This window comes from Phycodurus eques, chromosome 8 (assembly GCF_024500275.1).
Source record: "Phycodurus eques isolate BA_2022a chromosome 8, UOR_Pequ_1.1, whole genome shotgun sequence".
NCBI lineage: Eukaryota > Metazoa > Chordata > Actinopteri > Syngnathiformes > Syngnathidae > Phycodurus > Phycodurus eques.
The window spans coordinates 30,098,565-30,118,176 of NC_084532.1; the positions used below are offsets into that span (position 1 = coordinate 30,098,565).

Consider the following 19,612-nt stretch of genomic DNA (forward strand, 5'->3'; position numbering starts at 1 on the left):
TGGATGGAATGTCCAATTTTTTCATCTTTTTTTTTTTTTTTTTTTTTTAAGTATTTGACGGAATGTGAATGATTTGTTCATGTTACTTGTGTTTATCGGGATTTATTTATTTATTAAATTGCCTTAAATGTCATTATGGAGGTTTTCTGTATATTAAAACCAGATTACGCTAAACTATTTTACAATAAACAGCGTTCCTCAAGAGACGGTAAACATGCAGTGACAAGAATGGTCTGGCGGGGGCAGCAATGCGCCACAGATGCGCGTAGTCTGTGAAACGCACGAGGAAGAAGAAGTGTCTCCCGAGCAGTCCGCTGGGGGTCGCGCTTTCCCGGCGGCGTCAGCGAAGGAGGCAGGGTGCGTTTCCGCAGCAACAGGGAACATGGCAGCGCTCACATCTCTCGGCCAGGTAAGGGATGCGGCCCTTCCCCACGACACGCCTTCACTTCGTGTTCCAGCGCCACACCGTGTTATCGTCGCCTGCCATAACGTCGTAAAGTCGGCTCGCTCGGCCGCTCGAGCCGGGCCCAGTGCGGCGTCGGCGGCGGTCCCGTTACGTAGCGGGCCGCCGACGGCTAACCGAGACGACGCGGCAGCCGGCTAAGCGCCACTAAAAGCGGCCCTGTTTAGCCGAACACCAGCGGTGTCCCCTTCGGGTGTGTCCCCGGCCAGCCGCGTCCTCGTAGCGGACTCCTGCGAGCTAGCCTGCCCGGTTAGCATCGTCGGAGGTTAGCGGGCTAATCTAATCTGGCCGCCGTGACAAATTGATGCTGAAGGCATTCAGTCCGACCACGGCGCGACATTTGCGGGCGAAAGAGACGAGAAGCGCACCCCGGTTGCGGGTCCTCGTATCAAACGACACAGACGTTTGTTAAAGGTCTTTTGCTGGTTTTTGAGCAACGAAGCGAGCCGACTGCTAGCCGCAATGCCATTATGATGTCATTTACGTTGAAGTTGACATCCTGTTTCGCTGCAGCTCGTATTTTATATTTATATATATATATATATATATATATATATATATATTGCTCGGCGTTTCACTTCGACCGGGCACCGTATTACTCGTTGCTGTCGATTGAAAGGCAATGAGTGGTGGAACAGGGGCGTCTGAAATTGGGGGGGATGAACGTCCCTCATCCAGAAGTCGGATTTCATGTGGTTTCGTGTAGTAGCAAAAGTCACTGCACGTATACACCAAACTAAACAAATCAACCTTTGTCAAATTCATCGACAACTATTTTTGATACAGTGCTTTTGATTTTGGCGCATCACTTGTATTGAGGCGCTTTATACGAATCGTACCGAAGTCAGAATTTTGGTGTCGTGACAATACCAGTTGAGCTCTTTTAGCATGAAAAGTGTGGGTGTTGAACCAGTTCGCCTGGAAAATTGTGAGGGTTTGTAAGGGATGTGGGTGTCTCAATACCCACGCTTTTCCCAGAATAAAAGTTCAACACTACTAGGAATGCGGCTGTTTTACGGTAACACCCACACTTCCTAGTGAAATGGTTCAACACCCGCACAGCCAACATCATGAGACATCAACACACACACACACACACACACACACATTGAGTGACATCGCCACCGTTTATTCGTGGCGACAACGATCGACACGTAGACGGCGCATGACTAAAAAGCCAGCCAATGAGGTGCCGGGAAGGTGGGGCTTAAACTGAAACACAAGCCTCGCCAGAGCGGAGTAACACATGCCGACTTGAAAATCTTGACACGTCTTTTATATAGGAGAACAGGTGCTGCATTACTGCATTTTAGTTGCATTTATAATGCCTGACAAAGTTATTCTTGACATTGCGTTTAATGCCGTGCTCCCGGCACTGGACACCGTACCCGCCCACTGGTAAATATCGATCTATCTGTGTATCTGTCTGTAACAGTTGACAAGCGGGAGTCCTGTCTTTGAGAACTTCTACAGACAGGTAAGATGACGACCGGACTGGACTGGGCGTGATCATTTTGACGTCATTTGTGTGACATTTGCGTGTGTTTGTGCGCAAGGTGGATCCGGGCAACACGGGGCGAGTGGGGCCAACAGAAGCCGCCCTGTTCTTGAAAAAGTCGGGACTTCCGGACGTGACGCTGGGAAAGGTAGCGGCGTGTCGTCTCGTTGTTGCCATCTCTTCTCATTTGTATACATTTTTGGGCCCAAAAATCCAGCCTGCGTCGATTGCGTGAGCGAGCCCCTTTCATTCAACCGCAACGGTAAATTAAGGGAGGCTGCAACTAACGTTGATTTTAATTAATCAAGTAATCTGTTGATTCTTTTTTCCATTATTTGATAGATCAGATACAATTTTATTTCCACCGCTTTATTAAAAAACAGGACATTATTTGAAATTGACAGTGCACAGAATGCAAACAAGTTAATTGATTATGATTCAGTTCCTGGTTTGGTCCCGTTGACCTTGTTTTTTTCTGCGTGCATTATGAGGCCCCAAAATGTCCGAAAAATGACCCATTTTTTATATGTATCCTGATGAAAATGTTTGTCATTAAGGGGTCCCCAACACCCCCCGAAAATACTCATTCCGTAGCCCCCTTGGAACGTTAGAAACAAGGACCCCGACAAGCTTCCACCCACGGACACGGAATTGGGCGGACATGTCCATCATGACAGCAGGTGTGAAAAAGTCTCAAGCGGCCATGCTTGACCAGGAAGTCAGCCATTTTGGTTTGAAGCAGCCAATGACTGTACTGCATTGTACTGACAACAGTTTCTAAAACAACCGTGCCTGGACATACGAGGGACTCAACCTAGCTTTTCGAGATACGAGCTGTCGCCCGACCGATTTTTAATTGTTTTTAAAATGTATTTATTGATTTTATTTATTTTTGCTTCGACTTGGGAGTGCAGAATTGACATAAAAGCGCTATTTGGTGGCAGTGACACAACGCTCTTGACAACAAGCTGCCGTTTGGAAGATAGTGAAACAATCTTCAAAAAAGAGGCTTCCACTGTTTATTGCCATTCCCAGCTGAAGTTTACTCAAAAACTAAACATACAGTAAAACTATGAGAATTACAAATGAATACAAATACGTAACTTAGCGTTTGTCTTTTACCTTCATGCAAAGCTAATGCTTAAGCAACGGACTTCACAAACGGAGCAGAAACGCATATTGACAGACAATGGAACAGTACTCGCAGTCATATTCTTTATCCTCTGCGAAGAACGGCTAATATTTTTGCCGTACTGACGAGCTGAGAGAGGACTTGAGACGTCTCCACGGACAGTGTATCGGTCTTGTACTGGCCAAGGCGGGCACACCAGAAGGAGCAGCACATTCACTGTTGATGCAGTGTGACAAAAAGTTTAATTCAATCGAATTATGGCATATTGCTGAGCTTTTGTAGCCGCCCAAGAGACACGGTTAATTTGTCTGCCGAGTGTACACTGTATGACTAATATCTAATGCACGAGGGTTGTGATGGTCATTGACAGACGACATGTTTGCTGCTGTCGTTTTTTTCAGATTTGGGATCTGGCTGATCCGGAAGGGAAAGGCTACCTGGACAAGCAGGTAGGAAACACAATCCTTACGTAGAACTTGAAGCAGGTAGACCTTATCCCAGGTAACGTCTCTCTCCCGCCTAAGGGTTTTTACGTGGCGCTGCGTCTGGTGGCGTGCGCGCAGAGTGGCCATGACGTCAGCGTGTCCAGCCTCAACCTCAGCGTGCCGCCACCCAAGTTTGTGAGTAGTCTACCGATCGATCGCGTCCGTCCTTCTTGTGTCACACGTCTTGAACCCGATGAGAATATTAGTAATGCATTTTACTTGCAAAACAATCACATTTGAAAACACTTAACTGCACGTGTGCTCCATCATATCACTCTCTCAGTGCACTCTCTATAAAGAAAACTAAATTGAGTTTAGTTTTAGCGGCGCTGTCAAATGTTACGGAACGTCCGTATTTTCTTACGGAAATCACTGAGCGTTGACTCGTTATGGCCGCGGCGCTGATTGTTCCGGATGTCGGAAGGAAAAAAATAAAATAGCGTCTGACATTACCGGTGCGTCCACGTTGAACAGCCGCTTGTTGCACGCTATTTTATTACGAACCTCCGGCTGCCGAGCCGCAGAGGCAAAACGTGTCTTTGCGTCCGGTGTCAAAGCATTAAAGTCACTGATCATCACCTCCATACTAGCAAATAAGCTACACTTCTTAGCATGCTTCTTACAAAAGTGCCACGAAGGGAGGACGCGGAGTGGCTAGGTGAAGAACGTTGCTAAGCTATCGTTACTTGCGGTCGCAAAACATCGAAATAAGGGATTTGGTGATACAGTGCACCACGGTTTCTTGGAGCGGAACCAACTTTGAACGACAAAATAAAATAATGCACGTCCTCGCAGGATGCCGTGTCTGAACTGGAAATGAATTAGTACGTCACTTCAGAACGTAGGAAGGTGAAAAGTATATTATTAGTATTAATAAATATTTTTAATACAAGATAACCTTTATGAGTCCCACAATGGGGAAATTTGCATCGTTTCTGCAGCAATTGTAATATATACACGTAATATACCGTAATTTCTCGTGTATAATGCGCATTCTTTGCCCCAAAAAATTGTCAAAAGTCAATGGTGCGCATTATACATAGCTATAGGGGGAAATGAGAAAGCTGTACACTTTGATTCTAATATGCCACCACCACCACCTAGTGGTTATGAAAAAGGTGTAGCCTACCCTTTCATTCCAATATGCGAAGGGTACATATGACTGTATATATGTACAGTTGTGCTCATAAGTTTACATACCCTGGAAGAATTTGTGAAATATTGTTTAAAATATGACTGATGACTGAACAACCACCATCATTCATTTCTTCATGGTTATGTTTTGCTTCATGATAATGCTTTTCTGAAATGTTTGACCGTTCAATTTGAATCCCATTAAAATACAATGTGTTTCGCCAGGCCCATCATTTTTCTTTAAAGCATTGTACCCATCTTACAACTTCTGACTGGGTAATCAAACGTGAGCACAACTGTGTGTTTTTTCATTTACTAAATAAAAGTAGGGCTGTGAATTTCAAAATAAGAGCAAGTAAATAAAAAATAATTATGTGTTCAAATAAAGTGCTTGACTTCAGAATAATTCTTTGAAAAAAACTAACAAAATACAGATAATACTTCATGTTTTGATCATATGAGGAGAAGCAAAATCATGCATTGTAAAAATGCATTATACATAGGTTGAAGGGTTTTCCAGAATTTAGAGGTCAACTTTGGGGGTGCGCATTAGACACGAGAAATTAGGCTATTTCGCATCCAAGAGAAGACTTGTACAAGAAGTACATTGGACAAAATAGATTGAACTGTACAGTTTTATATTTCTATCAGCAATGTTATTTGTTTGTTTGCAAAATAGTGTGCTGAGTTTTAATGTTGACGTTTGAGATCTGATTGAATAGACTTGCTTCTTTTTTTTTTTTGTTACCAGGGTTGAAAACAGCATTGGCAAAGGCAAATTAAGCCATGCACACAAATGATTCTGATGATGGCATGTCAAAATCTCATATCCTGGTACTTTGATGCAGGCTGCAACTGTGTTACAAGGTTGACGTAATAAAAACATTTAAATGACAAATATTGAAGCCATAATTTATTCACGATTATGACTGTCCCACAGTAATGTTCTTGAAAACATTTTGAAAATATGGAAATTCAGACAAGGTTGGACAAATTGTTCTGGAAGTGAATGTTTATCGTTTGACAGCTCAGTTTTAGTAAATGTATTTTAATAAAATATTTTAATAATACAATATCCTGTTTGTTCATAAGTAATAATTGAAAAGCTATTTTATGACAAAGTAATTTGATAATTCAAATAAATTCTCGTATTTAATAAATAGATGTATAATAATGTAATTAGTAATAAACAAAACTATATATATATATATATATATATATATATCATAGTAATATAGTATTATATACAAAACAATATATTCAATTAATAATATAATAATGAATATAAAAATACAATAATATGCTCTATAACTATTAACTACGATCTATAATTATCCATTATATAGAATAATACCTAAATGGACACACTTGTCAGTGTTTTTATGTCAACTGACTGAGAAACGATGTAAATATAAAGCCAAATAAAATATATAACTCAAGTGTTTAATAAACAACATACAATTGTTTGTAAGTGTGGTGTGGGGTTTTGTTTCCAGAAGGACAGCAGCAGTCCGTCCCTGAACACCTCCACGGAAGCTCACTGGGCCGTCAGGGTGCGTGAATGCACAATACACCAGTATTATTTCTTACAACTAATACATGACAAAAAGACAAAAACCAATAACAAACGTTTGTTTCAGCCAGAGGAGAAGAACAAATTTGACGGCATTTTTGAAAGTCTGTTGCCGGTCAACGGCCTGCTCTCGGGAGAGAAGGTCAGACCCGTCCTCATCAACTCCAAGCTGCCTCTGGACGTCCTCGGGAAGGTTTGCGCTCGCCCGCCGCCGTGTAAGTGTCCATCCACGTGTCTCATCCTCCTCCTGCTCCTTCTCTGCGCTGCTGGCAGGTTTGGGACCTGAGCGACATCGATAAAGACGGGCATCTGGACAGAGACGAGTTTGCCGTGGTGAGCCATTTTCGCGGCTTTCCCATACTCAAAAATTCACCAGATTTTGCTACCTTTTAGACTTGATTTAACTTTGCCATTATATGCCAAGTATGAAACACGTGTACTAACTAGACCGATGAACACTGCTAAATTGTAAAGAATTCAATTCTTTTGCCATTGCTCGTGGGCAATGCGTGGCAGCAAAGTTTGATGACTCGGCTTAAAATCCCAAACTCTAGCTGAAGCACTCGCATTTTTTTGTCAGCCCCCAAAGCCGTTTTGTCTTTGCAACAGTGACATTTGTGTAGACCCGCAAAAAAGTCTGAAGAAGCCATGCCTGAAAAGACACAAGAAGTTTGCCACTTTGCTTTGAAGCCACCATTTTAGGGTCATGTTAGCAATCTCCAGATGTCCTTCAAAGATAAACTCGCCCTAAGCATTTTTTGAAAATTCAGCCCCGGATGACAGTTTAACTCAGCGACATGAAATCTGGTAGGCACGTCTATCACGAGAAGACCCACAAAGAAGTCTCAAGAAGTCATGCCCGAAAAGACACAGGAAGTCGGCCGTATTGCTTTGAAGTTCATTCCCTTCAATGAGAAAGTCGCCTGAGAGATCTTGTCAGATTGCTACCGAATTGTGAGAATCCGTTGTGTTCGTCTCGTTCCGTGGCAGGCCATGCACCTGGTGTACCGCGCCCTGGAGAAGGAGCCCGTCCCGGCCCACCTGCCCGCCGCCCTCATCCCCCTGTCCAAGAGGAAGAAAAGCCTGGGCTCGGTGGCGGGCGGCGTGCCCCCGCTGCCGGCCAGCCCGCCGCCGTCCAAAGATTCTCTGCGCTCCACGCCGTCCCACGGCAGCATGAACTCCCTGAACAGCACGGGCAGCCTGTCGCCCAAACACACCCTCAAGTCTGGACAGGTACGTGAGCAAGCGTCCAATCAGATGGGCGGAAAAGTCTGACGACGGCGTCGATTCTCCAGCATTCCATCAACTGGGCGGTCCCGGCGTCAGACCGCGGTCGCTACGATGACATCTTCCTGAAGACGGACGCCGACATGGACGGTTTTGTCAGCGGGCTGGAAGTGAAGGACATCTTCATGCAGTCGGGACTCTCTCAGGGTGTCCTCGCCCACATATGGTAGGTTAGCTTAGCTGGCTAGCCGCTGTTAGCGTCCTCCTCCATTCAAGTGCAGTCGTACTTGACTTTGAAGTGCCTCAACTGCCAAGTTTTTTTGGTTACCGGCTGTTGGTAGTTCAAATTCCTTTGGCTTTGTACAACCCCGATTCCAGTGAAGTTGGGACGTTGTGTTAAACATAAATAAAAACAGAATACAATGATTTGCAAATCATGTTCAACCTATATTTAATTGAATACACTACAAAGACGAGATATTTCACGTTCAAACTGATCAACTTGATTGATTCTAGCAAATAATCATGAAATTCGAATTTGATGGCTGCAACACGTTCCCAAAAAGCTGGTACAGGTGGCAAAAAAGAGTGAGAAAGTAGAGGAATGCTCATCAAACACGTGTTTGGAACATCTCACAGGTGAACAGGCTCAGTGGGAACAGGTGGGTGCCGCGATTGGGTTGAAAAGTGTTAATTGGGGACTAGCAGACACAACAACTCCGAGCGAGGCGCTGACGTTTTAAACGACGTCATGACGGTGACACGAGATGTTTAGCTCCTTAGCTCGCAGGCTAGTTCATCTTTTCCCGGTCTAGTGAACATAATAAGCAGTTGACTTTGCCTTAAGTGGCTATGTTGTGTGCGACGCACTGCACATGGAGCAAGGCTGGCGTATTCGACGGAGCCGAATACTAGCGGCTAATGACACAACCGTCTTTAGTCTGGAATACCTACGGTGTCCGTTGTATTGATCGAACGATAAATTGATATCGTCATTATCGTGACAGGCCAAACGGTAATGCCCATGCCCTAGCATGCGGGCAAGGAAGCTGCAGTCACAGAGGAACGGGACAAACAGTCAAGCACGCAAAGACAAAATTAGAACACTTGCGAGGAGCTGCTGTTGGCCCCAACTCACGCCCTGACACCCGCGTAGACTAGCTAACCAACTCCAGCTTCTGATGTCACTCGCTAGGCCACGCCCCATAAAGGCACACATCCAACACACAAATACAACAGTAAGTTATTACACACCGTAATTCATGCACGTTTTTAAAGCCAGTATTCTTTAGGTACACTAAATTTGGTCGACATGTGTATTATGAGTAGACTAACAAAAAAGTCTCAAGAAGAAACATGAAGTCAGACATTTTGGTTCAGAACTGCCATTTTTTCAAAAATTATTATTAGTTTTTGACATCCTCACGCAATCTTGACATTCTCTCATAGGGTAGGTTAGCTCAGCTGGCTAGCAACCGTTAGCTTCCTCCTCCGTTTAAATCCGCTCACCTCGCCTCGCTGTGCAGGGCTCTGGCCGACACCAGACAGCTGGGCAAGTTGACCAGGGAGCAGTTCGGCCTCGCCATGCATCTCATTCAGCAGAAGGTCAGCAAGGGTGTGGACCCCCCTCAGGCGCTGACGGCGGATATGATCCCGCCTTCGGAGAGAGGAACTCCAGTCCTGGTAGGTACCGGCGACACAATACATGTAGAAATGTAGGGCTGGGAAGTATGGCCATGAAATAATATCTCACAGTTGTGATCACAAAAGTCCCATTTCTTACTTTGACATTATGAAAACAATGTTTACCCTTCTGGGATTTAGGGATTTGCGTTATTTCTCCTGTTTGCTGGTTTTTTCCCCCCAACATTAACTCGCTTTAACTTCCACAGAATTAATAGAAATACTGCGATTGGCTGGCGACCATTTCAGGGTGTACCCCGCCTCTCGCTCGGAGTTAGCTGGGATAGGCTCCAGCACCCCCGCGACCCTAGTGAGGATCAGCGGAACGGAAGATGAATGAATGAATAATAAAAAATTACAAACAAATTCTTTGCAGATAATGTGGAAATAAGTATTTCCTCTTGGGGAAAAAATGCATTTTGTCAAAACGTACTTACACATGATCCTTAACAAATTTTACATTTTAGATGTTCCACAATTCAACATCATACAGTGGGTACAGAAAGTATTCAGACCACCTTCAATTTTTCACTTTGTTATATTGCAGCCATTTGCTCACATCATTTAAGTTAACTCATTAATGTACACACAGCACTTCATATTGACAGAAAAAAAATGGAATTGTTGAAATTTTTGCAGATTTATTATAAAAGGAAAAGTGAAATATCACACAGCCGTAAGTATTCTGAATACTTTCCGTCCCCACTGTACAACGAAGCATCAAGCCGCGCGGCTGATCCGTGATGTCTGTTGTCGTTGACGACGTAGAGTAACGCCGCGCGCCCTCAAGCGCTCGTGTACAGTAATCCCCCAACTCTTTATGGGGGATATGCCACCAATACTTGAAACTCTGTTACTCAAGTAATTGCTTGATGGTTTGGTTTTGTCCTGTTTAATACATTGAAGTTTTCATTTATTTAAATAAAAAAATAAATAAAAATTAATCACGTAGTTGAAGAATGTGAATGTGGTCCGCGCGTCCTTCGATTTGTCTGTATGCGGCCCTCGGAGGAAAAGGTCTAGACACCCTGCTGTAGATGGACTGACCGCATGTCCCAATACTTTTGATCAACAACCATTAGGTGCAGTGATCTGGTAATGCTGAGATACACCACACGTTTGTTCAAAACAGATGATACTAATCCGAGACATTTTGTTGTGTGAACAGAGCATGTCGGGGTACATGACGCCAGTGGGATCCGAGATGGCGGCGCTGTCAGAGATGAGGAGGGTAAGTGCTGCCGCTGCCGCTTCTTCTTGTGTTCTTAGCATGTTAGGACGTGTAGAGATCTGCCAACATCGCAGGTGGTGGTGTTTTTCTTTTTTCCTGAATGTGGTGGAGGAGCTCACTCTTCTGCTTCTAACCTTTCTGCTCTCCCCTCCTCTTCGTCCTCCTCAGGCCATAATGTTCAAGTTGTGGGTAGGTAACTTAACTGGACCTTCAGGGCGTCCACTCGCCAAATGCTTTCAGTCCTAAAAATACTGGGAAGCATTTGCACAACATTTCTATTCCCCACCCCCGTTGTAACTCATTCAAATGAGGGTGTAGCTTTTGTGTCGTGTCACATTCTTATTTGAACCGTGACACCTAAAGTCCGGCACACTTGACTAGTGCGAGGGCTCTGATGTGTACTCAACATCGGTAGACTTGCGCTCATCAGGCATGTTTGGAAAAGGTGTGCCGCGACCGGGCACGATTGCGCAGGCACACGCGACATAGACATGTTTTACAAACACTAACGTGATGTTCCTTGCATAATAGAAATGGATGTGACTCGAAATAATCCACAAACAGAAAGTTCACTGCGCACACAGGTACATGAGGACAATGTATGCGTCTTATGATTCATGTGACGGCTCTTCTCGCCAGTTATTCATGACAGTCGCCACCTTGCACAATAGAAATAAACAGAACCACCACAAATAATCCACAGCCGAAACAAAATCTACTCCAAACCATTTCTGTGGTTCTTCCTCCGCCCCAAAGTGTATGTTGAGCTCGGCGGGCCGCGTGGTTGGTGACGCCCCCCTCCAACCCTTCACCCGCCCACTCGTGCGACCCTTTTTGTTCGTCCTCTTTCTGGGCCTTTCCGTCCACATTGCCCCCCCTCCCTCCCTCCCTCCCTCCCTCCCTCGGGCAAGTCAACTTCATTTGCTCACGCTTCACTGACACTTTCTTGGCGCGCTCCCCCCAATGTGCAGGACAGCTCCAGCTCGGTGGGTTCGGGCGAGTTTACGGGTATCAAGGAGCTGGACGACCTCAGCCAGGAGATCGCCCAGCTGCAAAGGTAACACAATGTGGTGACGTGCTTCCGTCTGAAAATTTTCATCTGTGGTCAATGTGAAGTGCTGTGTTGAAAACATTGATTCACTTGTCATTAACAAAGCCGGCCACCTAAACTCAACTCCCTCAAAAAGAATCATTATTCCTCACTATCTATCCAAAACACCAGCACTTCCTGTATCACGCTTGTATTCCGAAAGCCGGAGCGCAGCACTTCCGGTAGCGGAAGGAGCTTATTTCGTGATTGATGCACGGTAATTGTCAATAATTAACAATACATAAAACACTCTAATAATGCATTCTGGTGCAACAAGTAATGGCTAATGCTAACAACAAGGCACTTAAAGTACACCCGTGTGTCGCCGCTCACTTTGTCACTGAGGCGCACAGCTGAACCAAACTTGTAATCGATCCGCTACGCATGCTACCGACGGACTTGCAGACTGCTTCTAGACGCTGTGATGTCATTGCCCATGCACCAACCTCTGAAGTGGACCGCTCAAATAGCAAATGTACAAATGAAGACAAAAGTCATCAATACTTAAGGTAGTACCTAACTTATAGAGATGAACATAGTTTCCCTAACAAGAAGCTGTCTGTGTATCGTTGGCATGGAGACAAGTGCTGGTATGCACGTGCTACCCTAACCGAAACGCAGTCAAATAAAAACACACAATGATGAAAAAACTCAAATCTTTCACAATTTAGTGTCGTCCAACTATCTAGTATACGTGCTTCAGATTTGGTAGGCATCGCACAAAATCTCTAGGTCAGGTTTGTTTTTGAAGGACCCCTGGAAATAGCCAGCATCACTCTAAAATGGCCGTCACAAAGCAAAACGTCAAACTTTGCTGCCATGCTCCACTCATATGCAATGATGTAGACAATTTAGCGTTGTCCATCTGTTCAGTATTTGTTCAATTTTACTCGCGATCGGACAAAATTTCGAGAAAAAGGAAATTCCCATGAAATGGCCGCCTCAAGCCAAAATGGCCAACTTCCTTTGTCTTTTCAGGCATGGCTCCTTCAGGCTTTTGTGGGTCTACTCGTGATTGAGCCGCTGTGGGGACTGAATTTCTCAAAGGAATTCTAAGATGCGCTACCAAGAAACATGAAATTTGGCCGCCATGCGCAGCCCACAAGCAATGGCGAAAACGGAACTCACAATTTAGCCTCATCCATCTGTCTAGTTTTAAATTTGGAAGCATTCGGGCAAAATGTATAGGAAAAGCCGTTATTAAATGACATAACCTTGAAATTGCCACTTATTACTGAGGACGGGGTATAGAAGATGGATGGCCACATCAAACCAAAAAGAAAGACCGACTTCCTGCGTCTTTTCAGACATGGCGTCTTGAGATTTTCTTTGTGGGTCTACTCGTGATAAACATGCCTACCAAACTTCATGTTTCTGAGTCAAACTGGCTTCGGGGCCTTGATTTTCAAAAACACATTCTACTTCCTTGGGGCCCCAATAATAATAATAATAATAGGAACAGTATAATAAGAAGAAAAAACTGTTTCCCCCCTCATCATCATGCTGGTTACTCACATGCATCTGTCCCCCACCAACCACAACACACACACACACACGACTTGAATGTGTGTGTATTTTGTTTGCTCATCGCTTATTCTCTCCATAATGCTGCGTCAGCACTCTTGCCTTTACCCAGTGGAATGCGCTCAGGTAAATTGCACAAGTCACCCACTGGACCTGGTCTGGCATTCTCACACATGCACACACACTGATTATTGACACATTTTAATGTAACTGATCATGTACATGGGGCGGTGGTGTGTGACATTGAGTGGGCAAAATCTTTTTTTTTTTTTTTATCATTACGTCATCATAGGGCACGTTGACAAAATAGTTACATATCTGGAAAGTTCTCTTCGTGACCTTTTAATTTGAGGTATGACTCGAAGTAGTTTGTTGCGAATACAATTGTTACCTTAAAACACCTCAGCTGAGAGGCTAGCGACTTCCTTTGTGACCAGATGATTGGATAAAAATGGTTGAACAATTTTAGGTTTTGATGTTTTCTGTATTTGGCCTTGCTCATTCCTTGAACTTTGAAACGTAGAAAGCTGTGAAACTCAAGAACCTATGTGGGACATATCAAGTGTTTTGGTGCTGATTTGTAAGTGTGAGAGTGAAAAGTATGCTTGAGAGCAATACAAAGTACCTGCTATTAAGTACAGTGAACACGTTCCTCATCCTAAGCCGCAGTCCGTTGAACTCCACAATATCGAGAGACCATCCATCCATGCGTTTCCTATACTGCTTATCCTCACCAGGCGAGCGGGTGAAGTGGAGCCTTTTCCAACTGACTTTGGGTGAGAGGAAGGGTACACCCTGGACTGGTCGCACGCCAATGGCAGGACACATAGAGAGAAACAACCATTCACACTGGAAAATGGAATTGACTTCAATTAACCCACTTTCTCTGCTGAGCCCCCCATCGGGTCGTAAGAAATGTGAACTGCCATAAACTGCAAGTTTTAATAAGTTTAACTGTTTTCAAGCACCTTAACCGTGTAATTGTGAGCATTGTAACAGGTTTCTTTCTTTTTAATATTCAACATTGCTATTAATGCAATGTTTTCATTTTCATTTGTCCCTCGCCCCATGCCCCCCTTGCAATTGCTCTGCGCCCCCCACTTTGGGAACCACCGAATTGATCATATTTTGAGTGTGGGAGGGAGGAAGCCACAGTAGACCCGCAACATCAGAATCGTGAGGAAAATGTGCTAAATGGAAGAATATCGTCAAACATCATTTTGAGGAAACGTAAAGAAGACTTGCTTGCACATCTTAAAATAAGAGGCACAGGGTGCTTGCTTCAAGCTGTTTATTTCTCACTCCCTGGTGAAGTTCACTGTAAAACTGACACACAAAACAAAATAGGATTAAAGATGACATATTTAAACACCAAAATGTTCAAGCATAGCATATAACAACAAAAGTCTGTGAGTGTATTACTAACGGGATCCAAAACAGCATAGACGGGGCTCACAGAAATTAGCACAGATGTTACGAAATTATAAACCTTCGAACAACTGCTACTTTAGCACACGTAGCAACATCACACAAACAACAAAAGAGAATTAAACAATGTATATTTAAGCACCAAAATGTTCAACAAAACCATCTATCAATGAAAGTCTGCTAGCTTAATGCTAACACATAATGCCAATGGAAATAGACGGCCGAACAAAAATAAGTGCAGATGTGACGATAATTATAAACCTTTAAAGCGCTACAACTTTAACATATGCCAACAGCAAGCAACAATACTCACAGGCATATATTCTCTGCGCTGTGGGAACATCATCTATGACGACAGCTAAGTAGGGGACCTTCTTGCCCTCTTATGCTTGCTTTAAAATACGGTGCCTGTCTTCCAATAGAACTCAGTGCTGCCCACCATGTTGTGGCACAACTTGGTATTACGCTGGAGGCACCCATCTCAAAATTTGACCCGTAAATTAAATAAACAAACAAACAAAAAGGCCCGCTAAAAAATCGGCGACATAGCAGGGGCACGAAAGACGAGCCATGCTATCGTGGGGGTTCACTGTAATTTCTGTTGCTTTTGGTTGCTGGACCACCAGCTCTTTTGCTTTTGCTGCCCCCTACAGATTGAGAGTGTGAACTGTAGTCAGTCATATTTCACCTTTGAAATTTCAGTCTAGTGTTTTTCATGTTGAACACAAGGATGTACTCAGACAGCGCAGCTTGTTGTGTTGTAGTTTTATAGTTTATTTGTATTTGTCTGTGTGCCAGGGAGAAGTACACGCTGGAGCAGGACATCAGGGAGGCAGAAGAGGCCATCCGGCACAAGAGCGCCGAGGTGCAGGTCAGTTCGTCTGGCGCACGCGTTCCACATATCGTTGACCGTGTCCCCGGCGTGGGGTCATCGGGGTCGTCTTCTCCTTTCAGGAAATGCAGAACGAGCTGGACCGAGAAGCCGCCTGCCTGCAGGAGCTGGAGGCGCAGAAACAGGATGCCCAGGACCGCCTGGAGGAGATGGACCAGCAGAAGCACAAGCTGGAGGACATGCTGAACGAGGTCCGCATCAAGTGTCAGGAGGAGTCTCAGATGGTGAGTGAGCGATCGATCGATCGTTACATTTAGTCAGATCGGTGGTTCTCAAACTGGGCTCCGCGAGACGTAGCTACATAGCTCCTCCAAAATCCTTTGCCAAAAATGATGTCGACCCATTTAAAAAAGCAATAAATGTCCCACGTGTAAACCAACTAGAAAATGCAACTTCAGTAGGAATTGCATGTCAATGCTGAAGAGCTGACGCTGAACTGAAATGTCCAAGTTGGGATCACTTGAATCGGTCACAAAATGTGGAGGAAGGAGATAAATATCTCAAATCTCTCTTGATTTGGGAATTTGATTGTGAAAATGTGAAATCTGGGGAATTATTGGATCGTGGAATTTTTATAAGAACGGCAAAGTTGGGGAACTTTTTTGCCGAATGTCTCATTCACTTCAATGAAGCTTTTTTTTTGGGGGGGGGTGCGGAATAAAGGCTTCTTTATACTCGCGCCGACGTCACTGCGGCTCTCCCGCGCGCAGTTAGCCTTTATACTCGAGCGCAAGCCACGCGCGCAGTTTAGAAAATGTACTGCTGTTCACCTCCACGTCGGAGGTGTCGCTACGGCTGACGTTGGCTAGCACGCCACAGGGTGGAGTTTCCTCTGCATTTTTTGGGCCATTTCCGGTAGCCGTTTTCACTTTCCTTTCGGTAACAAGGAACAAAGCAACAACAATGGCGACCGTGGAACTGTGTCTGCTCGAACAAATGGACCGAGATGACCAGATGATACGTTTAATTATGCTGCAAAATCGATCGCGAAGGCGGGGACGGCGGCGCTATGTGGAACCGAGAAGAACGGTCAGTACGTCATCGCAGCATGTGACTAAAACGGACCAATCGCGAGAGATGATGTCCGCGGCATTCTACGCGCGACAACAATTTTTGCCGTTAGCAGGGGCCGCGTGGCCCAATGCGTCGGTCACGTGATGCAACGCGGGCGCTGTCGAACGCGGGAGTATAAAGAGGCCTTAACACTTCAACTTCTCCAGCATTCACACAAGTGCTCCTCCATACCTTAGCTGACGGAAGTGTATTGCTCAAAGAAAAAGGGAAATTATGGGATATGTATTACATTACTTCAAGACTTGTTGTTTTCACAATATAAAGTAAAAACGAATACATTATTTCAAGATATGGTTGGTGTACGCCAGCAACTCTTCATTTACAGCTGCCCGTTTGTCTTGTGAAATTGTCATATCTCATGATATGATTTGTGAAAATATATGAATGACGTTTAAACAATTCAATTCTACTTTATGCTTGAGAAATAGTGAGATTGTACCATTATTGAGCACCGTGGATGAGATTGTTATCAGTATGCATAAGATAAGAAGTGCTTTGAAATGCGTGGGCATGTCCCAAAGAAACAACTGATCTAACTAGAGGTGCAACAATTCATTAACTAATCAAATTAATTGATAGCAATCAATTAAAATTGTCCAAATCCTCAAAATTTCAGCCTCTGAACAGCACAGTAACCGACTGGTTAGCACGTCTGCCTCGCCGTTCTGAGGACCTGGGTTCAAATCCCGGCCCCGCCTGTGTGGAGTTTGCATGTTCTCCCCCGTGCCTGGGTGGCTTTTCTCCGGGTGCTCCGGTTTCCTCCCATGTCCCAAAAACACGCGTGCTAGGTTGATTGAAGACTCTAAATTGTCCGTAGGTGCCAATGTGAGTGTGAATGGTTTGTTTCTATGTGCCCTGCAATTGGCTGGTGACCGGTTCAGGGTGTACACCGCCTCTCGCCCAAAGATGGCTGGGATAGGCTCCCGCACGCCCGCGACCCGCGTGAGGAGAAGCAGTACAGAAAATGGATGGATGGATTTTTTTATCATGAAATTATGACTTTTGTCTCTCAAAAATAAGCAACTTTTTCATTCCTCTGGCATTCACGGGTACGTACACATGGTAGTTGTGTTTAATTGATGTTAGGATTTTGAGGGGGGGTTCTTGGAAAAAATTTTCCCATGTATGGGCTTCCTGGACACTAAGGTTTGAGTACTTGCGGTGTAGATGTTGAAACTCTGGAAAACCTGTATTTCCGCACCTCATCATCTTGTCGTCGTCACAGATCTCGACGCTGCAGAGTCAGATCCAGTCTCAGGAGTCAGACCTGCACAACCAAGAGGAAGAACTGAGCCGGGCCAAGGCCGACCTTGGCCGGCTGCAGCAGGAGGAGGACCAGCTGGGGCAGAGTCTGGCCGCCGGCAAGATCCAGCTGGAGACCATCATCAAGTCCCTGAAGGCCACGCAGGACGAGATCAACCAGGTGAAGCAGCAGGGGGCGCTGTTGTAACATTATTCTTGGCACAACTCAAGTGGTCCCACCCAACCTCCAGCCAAGGCATATGGAAAACCTTTCATATCTTTGATATCCAGCTTTAGGTCCATGTACTAGTACTGTAGTAACTTTTTTTTTTCCACTTCACTACTGTATGACATTTCTGTACTCTCGTAGGACAATCTTGACATACCAGTAAGATAACTATGTTCCTAGTGAGGCAAAACTACTAGTGAGCAATTTGGTGCTACTAGTAGGGTCCAAGGGGTAGGGATGGAACGGTTTTTGAAAACCGTCAAAACGGTTTGCTTCGACTGTTTCGGTCCGCATGTGTTCCGTTTTGTTCATAACATGCGCGACTTTTCTTTTTTTTTTTTTTTTTTCCCTCTCATTTACCAATGAGGCGAGTGTCACAGCACAGCAGGAAGTGAGCCAAGATGGCGGCGCTGACATGTCATCTGCGTCAGCAGCAGCCAATCATATTGCATGCTGTGTGTCACCAGAAGCGCGTCCTTGGAGAAGTAGTAACATATGATGGTACTTCTGCGTCTTTATCTCTCCAATGCAAGAACTTTGGTTCCTCGACTTGCCCAGTCCGCAGCGCGACGTCCCGTCCCACTCATAGCCGTCCGCGCCGATAACCCTCCTTCCCCGTCGATGGAGGGGGCTCGAGCAACGAGTTTCTCGAAGAAATACCACGGAAGTGATATCGCTATAATGTTGATGTTTTGATAAACACGCAAATCTTGCTTCACCCGAGGACACGCGATGCTAGCATGTAGCGAGCTAGCCTTTCAAAAGTGTGAGGCATAAACACGAGCTGTTTTAATTCCTACACCGTTTCACTGATTTGGAGGTAAATACAGTTAAATTGGAGCTGAATTTAAATCCAAATCCATTTTGGTGGTGTTTCAGCCAAAAAGATGACAAATTGTGTTCATGTCCCAATGTTTATGGGCCTGACTGGAAGCATCAAGTCAATGCTGCTGGTAAAATAATGACGACGTTTATAGAGCGAACTTTCTGTATAAGCTGAGCTCATTCACATATGATCTGTAGACCTTTTTGTTTTTGAGCCGAGGCACCTATTTTACATTACAAAAATCTCACGGCTAACCACCAAACAAAAACAAAACAACCTCTGAATTGACCTGCGGTGTGAACGTAGCCGTATTGTGTGTTCTGTAGGCACGCAGTAAACTGTCCCAGATCCAGGAGAGCCAGCAGGATGTGTCCAAAAGCATCGAGCAGTACAACAGCACCCTGAACGGAACCCACGGAGGAAGCATGACCAACCTGGCCGACATGAGCGAGGGCTTCAACGACAGGGAGAACGGAGCCTTCCCCTCCATGGGGGCGGAGGCCTCACAGGCGGAGGTGGCAAAAGTACTCGCACTCTGTATTGAAGCGCAAGTAGAGATACTTTACCATATGAAGTACTGGTCGAAGTATGTAAAAGCACTGATTCAGCTCCTTAGGTAAACGTACACAAGTACAGAATCTGAAATGTTCTTAAGGGTAAAAGGACATTTTTACACAGCAGATTTGGCATTTTTTAGAACCTGCCCGTTTTCCCAAACTCCATCTTCAATACTCGTTTGCAGACGAGCAAAACGGATCTTTTTGTCGTCATTCGAAATGTGCAACGTTAAAAGTTTCCTTATTGAAACTTTATTTAACACTAGATCCTATCTAATGGCGTTGTATGTTTCTACCTCAAATTTAATTCTGCCCTATGACAGA

General features: G+C 44.7%; 1 protein-coding gene across 6 annotated transcripts in view; it reads left to right on the forward strand.

Moving 5' to 3' along the window:
- Positions 1-329: 329 nt before the first annotated feature.
- The window catches only part of eps15l1a (epidermal growth factor receptor pathway substrate 15-like 1a), a 38,732-nt gene continuing 19,449 nt past the window's right edge, over positions 330-19,612 (forward strand). Inside the window, exons 1-20 of one of the 6 annotated variants that reach the window (XM_061682953.1) lie at positions 330-409; positions 1,899-1,940; positions 2,020-2,109; positions 3,495-3,542; positions 3,618-3,713; positions 6,209-6,265; positions 6,353-6,478; positions 6,559-6,618; positions 7,276-7,518; positions 7,581-7,738; positions 9,039-9,195; positions 10,364-10,426; positions 10,595-10,615; positions 11,398-11,483; positions 13,134-13,166; positions 13,778-13,816; positions 15,267-15,339; positions 15,423-15,584; positions 17,660-17,857; positions 19,058-19,255. In XM_061682953.1, the coding sequence (XP_061538937.1) occupies positions 383-409; positions 1,899-1,940; positions 2,020-2,109; positions 3,495-3,542; positions 3,618-3,713; positions 6,209-6,265; positions 6,353-6,478; positions 6,559-6,618; positions 7,276-7,518; positions 7,581-7,738; positions 9,039-9,195; positions 10,364-10,426; positions 10,595-10,615; positions 11,398-11,483; positions 13,134-13,166; positions 13,778-13,816; positions 15,267-15,339; positions 15,423-15,584; positions 17,660-17,857; positions 19,058-19,255 (1,977 nt within the window). In that variant the 5' untranslated portion in view covers positions 330-382. The remainder of the gene's footprint in view (positions 410-1,898; positions 1,941-2,019; positions 2,110-3,494; positions 3,543-3,617; positions 3,714-6,208; positions 6,266-6,352; positions 6,479-6,558; positions 6,619-7,275; positions 7,519-7,580; positions 7,739-9,038; positions 9,196-10,363; positions 10,427-10,594; positions 10,616-11,397; positions 11,484-13,133; positions 13,167-13,777; positions 13,817-15,266; positions 15,340-15,422; positions 15,585-17,659; positions 17,858-19,057; positions 19,256-19,612) is intronic. The other 5 variants (XM_061682954.1, XM_061682956.1, XM_061682955.1 and 2 more) reach the window with 5 other exon arrangements.